This window comes from Phallusia mammillata, chromosome 8, assembly GCF_965637545.1.
Source record: "Phallusia mammillata chromosome 8, kaPhaMamm4.hap1.1, whole genome shotgun sequence".
Classification (NCBI taxonomy): domain Eukaryota; kingdom Metazoa; phylum Chordata; class Ascidiacea; order Phlebobranchia; family Ascidiidae; genus Phallusia; species Phallusia mammillata.
In genome coordinates this window covers 7,078,698-7,093,402 of record NC_137259.1, presented here as the reverse complement: position 1 = coordinate 7,093,402, position 14,705 = coordinate 7,078,698, and the positions used below count along the sequence as shown (strand labels likewise).

Genomic DNA, 14,705 nt, shown 5'->3' with positions numbered 1-14,705 from the left:
TATGCATTACTATTTTATGTCATTAATTGTGTCTGTTTTATTCAAAGTTGTTGCAAAATAAAACATTGGCATTTATGTTTTCCATTTTCTGAGTCTATATGCCTGTTGTTGGTATTGCAAGCCAGGAGCCATGCCAAACAGCAACTTCTTACATTGGTTTGGTGTGATGGGACACTAGATAATTCTTCTTCAGTAAAGATACTTTGAAATGAATGGCTTGTTCATTTAAAAGCCCATCCATCCACCAGTTTCTTCATTATATTGGTATAATTTTATTTTAAGCTGCAAGTTTATATATACACACTTAGTTCATCTTATCATAGAACTTTTAAATGTATTGCAAATTTCTGTAGGCTTGCACTTTTTCCAGCAGCAAAAAAATAAGTATAACCCAAATAAAGACTTTAAAAAGTATATCTTTGATAAACAAACTGCTTCAGTTAACACTTAATATTTCTAAGTTTTTCAAATATCTGTACAGTCAACATTTTTTATTACTAAAAACGGCCAGGACCATTTATATTTACTACATTTTATTATCACAATTACTTATCATAAAGATTACTTTCACAAATTTGCTAGAAAACGATGCAGAAAAACATTTTTTGACAAACTAGTGCCAATAAAACTGCTTTCCTGCAAACAATGCGCGTTGCCTAGCAACCAATGACGTCATTTTTACGTCACGCAAAAAATTTTTTGTTAGCAAGACAATTTAGAAATAAAAAATATTTAGTCGTTAAGGCAGTTTATTGAAAAAAACACCAAAAACCCTATCCTTTGCGTTGTTAAAAGCGTGCAAAGTCGCCCCATTTCACGCTCCATGAATTCTCGTGCGACAACTTGTGTTTGATAGATAGACTTTGGCCCAACCCAGCAGAAAGTTATGAACGTTGTTTAGTCATGCGTGACTGCTCAACTTTTTAGGATCTCTATTATTCGTCATTTGTCGCAAAACACGCTGTAAAGAAAACTTTACATCATTTGTTCAACGGTTTAAGAGTAGGCCTACAACAGCGTTTATAGCAACGGTGATTGCAGCGTATATTGTTTTTAACCCCACTTTGTCGGACTGTACTGAATTGACAATTGGTCAATTCGTATTCAACATCTGCTTTTGGCTGTGAAACGGAGTCAGTCTGGTCTGGCTTTCCAGGTGACGTACGGGCCAGCATTGAGTTTACGTTTTAATAAAACGGGATATATTCAGGCCTGACTTTACAATCCGCATCAGTTCTGGCACATTTTCTCCCACTTTAAGAGCTAATTTAGGCTGTTTTTTTTTGTTTTTTTCGACACAAATCGCGTTTAGGCCAAGTTTCGGACATGTACTGTCGGACTGGGACCCAATTCAAGCCCGCTCACAACTCTAGTGTGGTAAGTGGCAACTACTGTCATGGCATTCTATACCATGTATACCTAGTGCTCTTGATATAGTGGACAAACACATAACGCATATGACATGGTCTTGGTTGTGGGACCATGTTTGTAAGCGTTCCAACTGACCCGATCTGCGCAATTTTATTCGGAAAAAAAGGGATGGTATTTTGTTTTCAACGCAATCTTGGCGGCAAAATTATACAATACGTTCGTAACTTTATCCCAAATCTCACGATATTGACTTCAGTACTTACTAAGACAATCAACCAATATATTGTGTATTAGTGAAAGAGGTGCAACCAAATAACGACAGAGCGCCTGGTTGAAGTTCACACAATCCAGGCATTGATTGAAGCCTGAGGACGACTCTTTTCGTCCATAAAGAGTGATATGATATCAGCACGACAAATAACAGAGGGATTTATGCTCGGTGTAAAATCACTGATTGTCAATATGATGCTAAACATGAGACAAATTTACAAAGAAATGACAGCAGAGTGGGTAGAGTGAAATATACACAATTAACTATAAGTTATGCAAGTTATATCTTGAACTGTCCATTAATTTTGCTCTAAGATTCCATTAAACACCTTTAAATGTTTTAAAATCAGTTAATATAAAATGCTCTCTGGGTTGTGATAAAAGGCTCAAGGTATGAAAAAATGTATAATGCCGAGATTTTCGTGACAATGTGTGAATATAGGAACTGTGAAGACAACACAACAGTATACGTTACTACTATTATGTACAGCCACGAAATACGGAAAACTAAGCGACTAAGCTGAAAGAGCAAAGCAAGTAAAGGCGGCTACATAAATCGACACGCGAAAATCCGGTTAGCACATTACTGTAGATTTTAAGTTGCAAGGTGAACGTGGCAAGACGTTACTGGTTCACCAAAGGAAAGATATATCAGGTGAAATTATGTCACATAGCAGCGAGACAGTGAAGTCAAGGGTGAAAAGTGAATGAAATTGAACATTAAAAGCCCACAAGAAATAGTTAATCATACATACAACGTAGTGCCACTTACATTTTCTGTATTCACCCAACAACGAAAAAGGTTGTGCTTGCTACATGTCATACGGACTTGGCCACTTGCTGTACAAATTTTGTGCCATAGCGCAAAATGAAAATACGCAAACGAATAGATAAAACCCGACAATGGTCGAAATAAAAACAAATACAGCACAGGTGTACGTGGTGGGCACAGGGCAGTCGTACAAGTTAAACACACCCAGGAAGTAAAGTGCGAAAAAAAGTGAACGCTTAGGGTGGATTGCCAATGCCAAAGTTCACAAAAAGCAACTGTATGAAAAGTCTGAAACTTGCTTGTGCCATAACTGTTTACTGTACAGAATTCGTTAACAAACGCCTTTGAACCAGTAGAATAAAATACATACTTTATATCTGGTGCAGTTTTTAATGCTCTACACCGCTACTCGACCCAGCACCAAGAGTGTCTACTCCCTACTCGTTTCTGAGGTACAACACGACCACAAGGGGTCGCAACGCCATCAGTCTTGGATCGATGTGAGTGTAAGGATTGGCGACGGACAAAAGAACGTCAGAATTTTTGCATACTGGAGCGCTGACGAGCGGTTTGCAGACTACGTCACAGCGACTGACGTAGCCCGACGTCGGTGATCCCCTCACCGGCGAATGGTTATGTGTCGAATGTAAGCAGATGCCGCTACAGTTAGCATGTATAAGTAAATTAGTAGAGTAAGGAAATGATGCCAACCTAATTTGTAATGTTTGATGAAAGAAACTGTTTTAAATGGCGCACCACCTAATTTCACAAATTTTGAAAATCCTTTTAACAGCCATTTTGTAGCTTACTGTACTCGATTGTAAGCAACACAAACTGTAGGGTAAAAGACCTTATAACCGAATAAATACGGTAAGTAAAAATTGTGTTGTCCCATATTGTTTTCGTAATGGCCCCAAACAGACCGTTTCAGATGATGTTACGCAATAGAACGCCAAGTCATCTAAAGTTTCTACTCTACACACCTGGAAACATAAGCGGCAGAGGTATCTGGAATGTGCGCAACGAGAGCGTACAACTACCTTAAAAAAGGGAAAAATATGAGTTCGAAAAAGCGTCCGCGTAGTGGCGCCATGGAGTCCAAAGATGAAGAAATGAGAATTCAAATGTTTGGTAGTCTGTGGGGAAATTTGTGACGAAGATGTGGGCCGATACCGTCCTTGGAATGTCCTTTGTGGTCCGGAGCAGGTGATGATGAGTTTGAAATTGGATTGCTGGTAAGCATTGGGAGAAGGTTCTAGAAAAAATGCATTGAATTGAGAAGATAGACTAATGAAGTAGCATTGAAATTACCATGTGTATTTAGTTGGCTCACGATAAAACTAAAAACAACGTTAAATTCGTTGCGCTTGGTACTTTTTACAAAATTGAGAGAACGCTTTATGAAACAGTCTACTTTGGAATATTTTTATGTACACAAATTGACCATTTACAGCACACATGTAAAATACCACTACTTTTTAAGGTATTTTACATTGACCAGCTGTAATAACAAACAAACCACAAACCTAAACACGAGAGACGTGTAATAACACCAAGGCAATGAAACACAATTTTATACACCGATAAAACTGTTAAAATGCCTTTTTCAAACAGGCAGTCAAACAGGTTCAAATGACATAACAAGTGCAATCATATCAGTAGCTAGTAAACAGTGGAAAACATTGCCTGATACTAGAATGTTGGACAAGTTAAACACGGCATTTGTGAACAAATGCAAACACGTCTCAAAGATTAAATCCATTTCTCATACCAATCCGTTCCTACAGTCTTGCTATGTTGTTTTATTGGACATTTTTTTCCAAAGAGCACTTTTAAAATTTACCAAAGAGCACGCTCATTAAGAAGGTAGCATATTAAACCATTTCTTGGTTACGGCAATACAACAAAACACGTTAAACCAGGGGTACAAAGCACCAAAGCAGGGTGTATGAGATAAACAAAAAATTTAGTATGGTTTAACTATTTAATTAAGTGAATTACATATACATAAACACCACTCAATATGCAAAAGCCGTCAATTTTGCCTAGAATTTTATGGTTAAAGTCAATTTTTAAAAAGCTTTACGGGTATGATTGACAAAAAAACGGCAATAACGACTGCGCTAAACGGTATTATGGCAGTGATCTAGGTTTCGATCAGTGGGGCAAAATTTCTTCCAAGTTGCGATACATTGTCATGATGCTGTATATCGGCCGTGGACAATAAAGTCTTTTATGGACTCCGAGCTGCTCAGGGCGGTTATTAAGTCAACATTGGCAACAGGACACAGTAGCGGGAGTGCTGGTCAGAAGATAGGAATTTCGTATTTCTAAGGTGGGCGTTTTCCCCGGAAACTGTAACAACTGTGTACATGGAGTATGCTAGCAACGGCTGGTCGTTTTTGAACGCCAAGCGTGGTGATGGTTTGTGAAACAAAACGTTATGTAATTTTTTACACATTTTTTGGTTGTTATATGGGAAAAAAATTTGGTGGAAAATTTAAGCTTTGTAATGTTTTTACAAAAATGCTTGATAAAATTAAGGTTTTTCGTTCGGACCTGCCTACAAGTTCAAGTAAAACTCAGGTACTAATCCGGACCTGTTCGGACCAAAAAACTGTGGACTGAGCGAAGATCCGGATTAAACAATGCCGATTAGTTCAAACCTTGCCACATTACAGATCATTTGTACCTATAGTTTCGTCCGAAAAAGACGAAGAAACGGATTAAACAAAACCGGTTTAACCTAGGTTTACTGTAACAACACTCTCCGAAAAATCTGGTGCTTGTCCCTGAATGTGTCAAATCAGTGCTAACTTCCGGCAAACAAAACAACAGCATAAGACCAGCTGTTCTGGACGGGAAAGTAATTGATCTTCAGGTTCAAAGCAAACGCGCTAGCCGCACTCTAACCTTCGTCGACAGTTTACTCACGGTAGCCGCAGTCCCTGAATACGAAAACACTATCCGATTTCAGCCCGTGTATCCAGTTACCTCAACCTTTTATACACCTCACCATATTTCTATAATGCCCGACACCCAGGAATCTTGTGGTTTCTATATATGTGTATATGATGGACGACTTAATTAAAAAACTCCTAAAGCCTGGGTATGCCCAAAGCTGTTAGTCATTGCTTTTATGGCGACACAAATCTTTCCACAGTGTCTGCAAGGGACTGACCTAATAGGTGAAGTAGTGATGACAAAATCAAAACGGTGTTCTTGGGCAACAAAGAGTCATAATTACTCATTGAAAGCCAACGTTTAGAAATCACCAAAATAATAATTTAAATATCCATTCATTAAGTTTCGGTTTATTTACATTAGTTAGGATATTATTTACTGAATATACTTTTATCCGCAAGTCGAAAGGAATTCAATGCATTTTTAAACAGAGTGACCCTTTTTTGCTGTTGAAATCACATTTCCACGTGCCTATATATAAAAAGATGCTAAATTATCATTTAAATGCAAAATTATCATTTAACATAATTGCGTTTGTTGGCTATCTGGTCACACTTTGGAGATTTAAAGGCGTCGTTGACTTAGGTATTATAATATAGTTGTTATTTCCACAACTTTGTGATAATATTACAGCAAAACTTCTTCCATGGGGCAGTTTAAACATTGGTGGACCAACAAAAGTCTTTTGTCCCGAAACATTATATCGTTCATGGCCATGGTGTATCGTATCAACCATTTAAGCTTGACATGGCCGTGTTACCACAGTATGTATTATCGCTCTAACTAATACAATGTGGTTCGCTGAACGTGCGCGCGCGACCACAGCGTGCTTAGAGAGACATTAAAACGGACAGACCCACATCAATATCGATAATATGTGTCCGCTTTTGACATTGAGTCACATAAAGGAACGACTTTCCAATTTAATATACACAATAGGTCGTTTCGTTCTGGGGCCAACAAAGAACCTCGCATATGATAACACAGCTCTGACCCGCCAGTGACTTTGGCGGTTGATATAGTGTGTAATAAGTCGAAAGGATATATTGTGCGCGTAAGCCGAAAAATACATGCTAAGAGAAACGTATTTTTCCCTTGACTGAAAGTTTTTCTACACAAAGGGGTAGGTTCTATAAGTATAAAACACTTTTAGTCTTTTTATGATTGTACTATCAATTCATACGAATAGGTTACAATTTCCGTCGTTGTCAAAACAAAAGTGCAAATTTTTGTGGTGACATTTGTAAAAAAAAGAAAAAAAATGACATGTTATTTCGGCGAAAAATGGATGGCTGACAATCTTTAGTTCAAGATGCTTGAATTAAACCCAATGACTTCAAAAAAATCGTCGTAAAAAACATTTATATTTCCACTAACAGTTTTAACTAAATCCAAGCAAGACTTTTGTGCGCTCAAAACCGTATAACTTGCTTATGGCATCGCACTCAAATTATAGGGAGCAAACGATATATAACAGCGAAAACCCAAAGTATGAAGCTAATTATCAACACAAACGTGGTTGCTATAGCAACATAAGGGGAAAACATGCTTCAGGCATTAACATTCCGTAATCGTCAAGCCGGGACGCCGTTGCCCATAGCAATCGAGCATTATTAGAAAATGAAATATGGGCGATATGACACGATCGTTTCGGTACTCCACAGCGACAAAACAACAGGAGGAGAGGCACACAGACACCCAGAGCCCAAAACGACGCCTCTAAACAGAATAGAGTGAGAACTGGCTAAAATCGCAGCGAAGGCCTCGTATTGATAGGGGCGCAAGCAAGTGGTTTAGGAGAGGCCCTTGAAACACTGATCGTCCTTAGCGATTCGCTGGCGTCCGTTCGGAGGCCGCAGAGCCCTTAGTGCAATCTCAGTGCATATTGGGCGCCGAGTGGTGAAAATTTGCTCAAGGCGTCCGTTTGATGTGGCACGGCAGTGCACACACGCTATAAAGGCCTTGAAAGTGGAAAATGCGTACCGACTTTCAAACCGCAAATATAGAAGCTGGCACAGTGCAAAAATGGCCTTGCAAGATAAATTACCCTTGTGTATAGGTGCAATAGCCTGACGTTGGGCTAATGCCATGACAATGACCCCAACAAAGGCTGGGCCCGGCAAAGCTTTTGTTTTCAGACGTGACGAATTTTCAACACAATGGATTTTTCTCGGTGCTAAATCTCGAAACTTTTTGGGCATGTTGATTTGGCAAGGATAAAGGCTTGCTATTGAACACAATAACCCTGACCCGGACGCTTTATAAACAGTTTTTGACATTCTACTTTAGAGCGATATGGGAAAAGTTATTCTCAACATAACTTCCGACGCGTTGTTGGTCTTGACCCCGAAAGCACAATGAATAACATTTGAAAAGAAAACTTGCCCAGTTTTAGGCACATTTTTATACAAACTTCATTATCTCAAGTTTATAAGCTGTGCCAAAAATAAAAACGACTGTAAAATGGTAGCTATTCTACACAGCGATTGGAAAACGGTGGGAGACCATTTGTCAACAAATGTCAACAAAATGTCAACAAATATAAGACATTTGTCACGACGCGTTTTGTGGCATTTGTTCCGGATTTGCAGTACAAAAAGCATTTAACAAGGAACATACTTTAGTAATATTCACGGCGGGACGCAATGTAAGTTTAATGCTAACATTTCTTTGTTGCATGTAAGTCCTAATGCTAAAGATGAAACAGGTTTTAGAAGATTTACTGATAATCCAAACATGCAGTTTGGAGTTTATAACAAACTTTTTAGTTTTTGTGTCACTAAACCAGCTTATTGTGTAGTTTGGTTGCCCCCAACTGACCAGTAATGACCACCACTAGGCTGGACAACAACAAAATCAGGTCAACAAAACAATTGGCACATCAAACAATGTTGGAAGTCTTGTAAACCAAAAAGGTTATTTAGGTAAGTTTTTGCCACACTAAGGCATTGTTAGCAACGAGTAACACAACAAACTTAGTTATATCCAAACCGAAACCCACGCCATTCTTGTTAAACCATAGCAGCACACCTAGAGTTGATAAAACGTACCTTACTATTGGCTGTAACAGAAACAACAGGGTCTTGTAATACACTTCCAGTTCTATTGTCGCGTAACCATGTCCATTGTTTGATCACAAAATGCGTTGTCAGTTATAAATCACAATGCGTGCCTGGCTTGTTTGCCAGATAAATAACATACGGCCTTTTAACCGAGAAAACCGCATATGGTACAAACAGCAATAGTTACTAGTAAACATGCCTGTACCTTTATGTCTTGTCACGCCTTTAAATTTACGCAACATATGCTATCTGCGCAATATGTGTTACGACTAGTGGTTGAATAAAGGCGACTTGGTCTGGATTTCTATAGAATCAACATATGTAGGTGTTTGCTCGTTTCTAAATATAGGGGGACAGCATTTTGATTTGTGCAAATAGAAGCTGCTGATTAAGACGAGATGAAAGGCGCATGTGGCAAAGCATTGTGTTTGGGATCAAAATTAAATATTGGTTATTTCGGTCATATGCCTATACAAAAACCGAACCTATAAATTAAACATTTAAATTAATCGTTTTTGTGTAAAACTGACAAAAAAATGTCTGAAAAACGGATATATTTAGAAAGGTATGTTCCCGATCAAAAAAATAGTGTCAAAGTTTTACCTAAACAGCTCTTTAGGCATAAGCAAAAAGAAAAAGACCAGTATTTGCGTGTAAAACATCACAACGTTTCGACTGTTTCTTTTGTCATCGTCAGATGATAGAAAACCAATAGAAGGCATGCACTTGGTGCCGCACACCGTAAAAAAGGGGGCGCGCGAAGGGGCAAAATGGTGTTTTACATGCAAATACTGGCTTGCATCTTTTTGGCACCGAATATTTAAAACCGTACTTTGTGTGCCTATCTTTAGGGTTGATTAAAGTAACCTAAATAAATAACCTGCCTTATCAATACCATACGTATGTTGTTACCATTTACAAAAATGTTAACATTAGTTCTACCAAACAGCACTGCATATCACTCACAGGAAAATGGTTAAAGTGTTTGTGTGCCGGATTGGTTACCACTTGGTTCCTTCTAGCTCGTCTTCGGTGTCGATGGTGGTGGTGATGGTGCATCTGTTGAGGTTGCTGCTGCTCCTTGATTTCCTCCCGGAAGGAGTCAAAGTAGGAATGTTCTAGAAGCTCCTCGCAAGTGGAACGGGCGCTAGGGTCCATGTGAAGGCACGCCTGGTAATGTATCATGTTTTTGTTGACCATTTCTTTTGCCTGTGGTGTTTTCAATTTAAACATAATATATACAGTAAACCTCGGTTAATCCGAACTCCTTTGGACCCAAAAATTGTGCGGATTAGACGAAGATTAACCGATGTCGGTTAGTTCAAGCCTTTTTTCAAATCATTTCTACCTCAAGTTTTGTCCGAATTATACGAAGATCCGGATGCACCGAATTCGTTTCAACCGAGGTTTACTGTACAAGTAATTCTTGTTTAAAAAGTCTATTGATGGGTTTGACAGATGTCTTTTAAAGCTAGAACCTTGGCACAAATTGGTGCACATTTGTGCTGTAGTAATCCTTGCGAGTTCAACTAACACTCGCAAAAGAATGTGGATTTGTCTTGAAATTTTTTTTATTGTTTTGTACGATCTGTTTAAGTAGATTTTTTCGTGTTAAGCCCACGGTCGTATTATATATAATTAAAACTGAGGAAACCTTTCGTAGCATTTAATTGTTTAGGGGAGAGTGTTATAATAAGATTGTATGTTTTAGAAATGTTATTTGTATTTTAATTATGATCGCCAAATATGTTATTAAGTAAATTTGCTGATAAAAATCAACTAAATAAAAACAGTTGGTAACTTTCTTAACTAACCCAATCCTAATAAAACTCTTTATTTGGCGTTTTCTGTATTAGGATTCTGTGGCAAAAATGAATGACTCATGCACACCAAATAGCCTTTACAATGTACAATAGCTTACCTTCATAAAATGCAGAGCTTGGGCGTTGGTATTGGGATAACGTTTTTCCAGAGGTTCCTACGCAACAAGGCAAAACAAGTTTATCGACCGCTACAAGACAAACCAAAATCGTGCATAGGAAAAAAATCAAATATTTGCGAAGTGTCCCCAATGCTACGTGGTCTCAGTTTGAGTCAGACCTTTTTAATGGCGGCAAAGGTGATATTATTGATTGCACATAAAAACGCCGGTTGGCGAATGGATTGAAAAACAAAGGGCATAAGTCAGGCTGTCAGGGAATTCCACAAGTTTGTATTTACTTTGGCTGGTCGTAAAACCATTTTAGGGAATATAGTTTCGTTTTATAGTTTAAGTGTGGGTTTCACTCGAGTGTATTTCACTTGGTCAAAGAAATCGTTGCGAAACAATGGCTCCATTGTAAAACGGACACCCTAAGGCTGCTATAAACGTTTGGAATTTGCAGCGTTTGAATTTACAAGTTACAATATAACGTGCTTGAAGTACATTTCGAATGCCAATACTTGATGGAAAGGTTTTTTTGAGAATCGGTAAAATTTACATTTTTTTACCTATCGACAAACGTTAAAATGATTTTTAGAATTTTTAGTGTTAAAATTGGAAATCATGATGTTTATTTTAAACAAAATGGTTTGCAAGACACCACTGTGACACGATAAAGACTGTTTTGGGCTTTTGCACTAAAAATATTTTAAACAAAAATATTATTTCCATATTTTTTAACAATTGGAAGAAACATTTATTTCACAAGGGCATCGAAGTTGCGCACAAACATCCAATTTTAAACATACACATTATGTGATGTACATTTTTTATACCTAACGCGTTGCTTTTTCACTGTGACCACCCAAAAAATGGTCGTTTCGGACAGTTTGCTTGCTCGCGTGCAAAACAAGTTTATCAATTACGCGCAGCTAAACAAAATAACCGGTCATCATTCCAGCTCATTGCCCCGTATTTCACAAAATTACCACTTTTAATGTTCACGTTTTAGCCTTGGCGCACATGAAGGTTTAGTAGCATTTTTTACAACAAAACGATCAATGCCTGTATATAATACATAGGATTAGCATAACGCCAAATGGCATATCTTCTAAATAGCTTTATACCTCAATGGTTAAGCGTAGCTGCCCATTGAGTCGGCTGTAAGTGGCCCTCCTATGGACATTCAAGCTTTTTGTTTACCAGCGCCGGGGCAACAAAAAAGAACGATGGGCAGAATTGATAGGAGCCGACTTCTTGCCCTGGACAGTTCGATTGCGAACCAACCAATGGGTCAGTTTGTGATTTTATGATCAAAAGCTGTTTGCTTTGCGCTTGGAAACCAGCGGTTGCCGTTTGTTTTGGTAAATTCCGTAACCCGTGGAAACACGCAATTAAAGCACATTTGATTTTGGTGAATTTAAACGTCTGTGCGACGATTCTTAAAGATAAAACTAACAAAACAATGAAAAATTACAAAGTAAGGGATTTTTATCAATTTTGGTTGTCTACATTAAGTTAAATATAATAAGTTTAAGTGTAAACGTAAGACACACAATTTGCAGACTCTTTCATTGGAAATTCTAATCAATTTTTTCTCTTTAGCCAAACAAATAAGTTTAAATGTGTGTAAGTTGGTTGTGTTTTACTAGGAAGATACTACAATTAAATCAGTCAATTTTACAAAGTCTATTATAAAGCTAATGTTCAAAGTTAAGTACATAATTGCCTAGTAACTGCTACAATAACATTCAAATAACAAAGTTCCAGCATTGCAAAGCTATTTCTGACTTGATAAAAATTTTTTAGTGCAATTGTGTTGCTATGTTTTTTTTTGACATTTTACTTAACTCAGCTTAAATCAATATTGCACCATAAGATGAATTTCTCATAACAACACATTTTACAATTTTAGTAAATATTTTCAACTTACTCTTGTGTCCGGTTCAGGAATTGTAAGACCATGAAAAAACTGATTGGTGCTAAATATTTGTTTATGACGTGGAATGAGATCACCTGAAAACATATCTTTGTCAGCTTTGAGTCACTATTTTCGAAGCAAATATTTTCTTCGATATGAACTACTAGTAACCTTTCTCTTTGAACATTAATTGTATCAGTTTAGTTTAGTTCCTCTATAAACCTATAGGACTTTTGACATATTTTTCTCACAAAGAAATGCTTTTCATTTTTGTTGGGCACATTTTTATCCAATACATATTCATTTGTTAGTTACAGATGTTCCATGATTTTGTGGTATAATTTTAACAGAAAATGTATAAAACATCACAAAAACCAACCTAAAGTTCTTTGAATTAAATACAACTGATCAACGTCAGATTTTCCTGGCCAAAGGGCTTGACCACAAAGGAGTTCTGCAAAGACACAACCAACAGCCCAAACATCAACTGGTGGACCATACTGTGTGTCTCCCACTAATAGTTCGGGTGCCCTGTACCAGCGGGTGGCAACATAATCAGTATAGTCATCGCCAGGTCCAGCTGAAAATTTTATGTTTAGGTGATTAAATTGTGAAGATTTGTACATATCTCTTATGTAATAGTAGCAAATGTATACTATTTTTTTAAACACAAAATAAAAACACAACAGCCAGGTCATTGAAAAAAAAATATATATAGTCCAATTGTATCTTAGTATAAATGACTTTTTAACATTGAAACATTTATCAACAAAGAATTCTAAAAACAGCAACTTACTTAATATTCGTGCGAACCCAAAGTCGCAAAGCTTAATAACTCCTTGCTTTGTGATTAAAATATTTTCGGGTTTAACATCGCGATGAATACACTGAAAATCATTGCACACATGCATTTATGTCAATACAATTGGTGAAAGTTCATTAAACAGCAGTTATACATACATTGTGTTGATGGCAAAAGTTGACAGCTTGAAGGACTTGCCAAACTATCCTTTTCACTTGCTGTTCAGGGACTCTGTACACATTAATTATATATTTAAAAAACATTCTTATCTTGCTATTGCACTTTGTTAATAGTTAAATCCATTTATCTAAAACACATGTGCATGAGCATGCATAGAAAACATTATTTCATGAAATGAATGTGTAATTTTGGAGAAAGTTTTGGTCAAACCCATGGACATTCTTGTCCAATTCGTTCAAAACGGTGTGGTCACAATATTCAAAAACAAGATGTAGTTTTCGTTTTCTTCTGAAGACTTCAATAAGGTTGACAAGGTTGTTGTGTTTGAGTTGCTGAAAATATTTGACACAATTTAGTTTCAGATTTCGTATCCAAATCCACATACAAATTTATTAAAGAAATATAAGTTATTCAGTACATATAAATTGGGACATAACTATTACATTGCAACATACCTTTAACATACGAATTTCCCTCAAAGCAATTTTCTTGATCAATGGGTCATCTTCTGATTCCACAAACTTTTTTATTGCCACGATTTGCCCCGTGTCCCGATTTCTACATTTAAACACTATTCCATATGAGCCTTCACCAATCTTGCTGATTTTCTCATATTTTTCCATGATTTCAAATGCAAGCACAACTAACTTTACAAAAAATATGTTTCAACAATACTCTGTGAATATTGAAAATAGACTTAGTTGATTTGTATTCTGATAATTTTGTTTTACTGCACAGCTAGAAAATTTTCTTCAGTCATAACATTTTTGCACCAGATGAGAAAATTGTTTAGCTGCAAACCAATAAATGTTTATGCCATGCATTACTTTGGACAGCTTCTGATTATTCGAAGCACTGATAACGTCAACATGTGGATATTAGTCTTTATGGTGCATATCAACTCAACTGTACAGTCAGTGAAACAATATTCCACATCAAAGCATCATCTCTTTACATTCTTTTGCCCTGATTGCTACCAACAGTCCTCTTTGACAGAAAACAATTCTAATAAGCCCAGAGATGGACCATGAAAAAGGCATCTATTGTCTTTTTGCACACAATTGAAGCAGACTGGTGACAGGCGGGCGGTGGCTTTGTTGTCAACATGGAGGTGGCTATCATATGTCTCAGTTTTTATTTGTGTGAACTTCGAACGCATGTTTTACACCCTTTGTTTAAAATAAAACTCTAATGAACTTTCCCACTCTACCAGACAAACAAGTTTGACTGAATACCCCTCTGATCAATATTTGACTGCAATATTAAAGCAATATTTGACTTTCAATGCAAAAAAGACCTGTAGCTTAACAAACGAATGCTCTATACTGACTGTTCTAAGTAAACCAATGTAAATTTTGATTAATCAATGGTAAAAGGAGAAATTGCTAAAACAAATAGTCGCGTATGCCTAGTGCAAACAAAACCTTACTGATTTGCAGCAA

The 14,705-nt window shown here is 37.0% G+C and overlaps 1 protein-coding gene across 2 annotated transcripts; it reads right to left on the bottom strand.

The window, feature by feature from the left end:
- Nucleotides 1–1,642: 1,642 nt before the first annotated feature.
- On the bottom strand, nt 1,643–13,961 carry LOC145205041 (cyclin-dependent kinase-like 1). Of its 2 annotated transcripts, none has more exons than XM_080077678.1 (9): nt 13,719–13,961; nt 13,474–13,595; nt 13,242–13,314; nt 13,078–13,168; nt 12,661–12,861; nt 12,294–12,376; nt 10,361–10,417; nt 9,406–9,609; nt 1,643–3,668 (listed from the first exon to the last, which is right to left on the bottom strand). In XM_080077678.1, the coding sequence occupies exons 1-9, from the start codon at nt 13,884–13,886 to the stop codon at nt 3,534–3,536; spliced, it is 1,134 nt and encodes a 377-aa protein (XP_079933804.1). In that variant the 5' UTR covers nt 13,887–13,961; the 3' UTR covers nt 1,643–3,533. The 2 variants fall into 2 exon arrangements, with proteins under 2 accessions (XP_079933804.1, XP_079933805.1); XM_080077679.1 differs by having other exon boundaries at nt 9,445–9,609.
- Nucleotides 13,962–14,705: the final 744 nt, after the last annotated feature.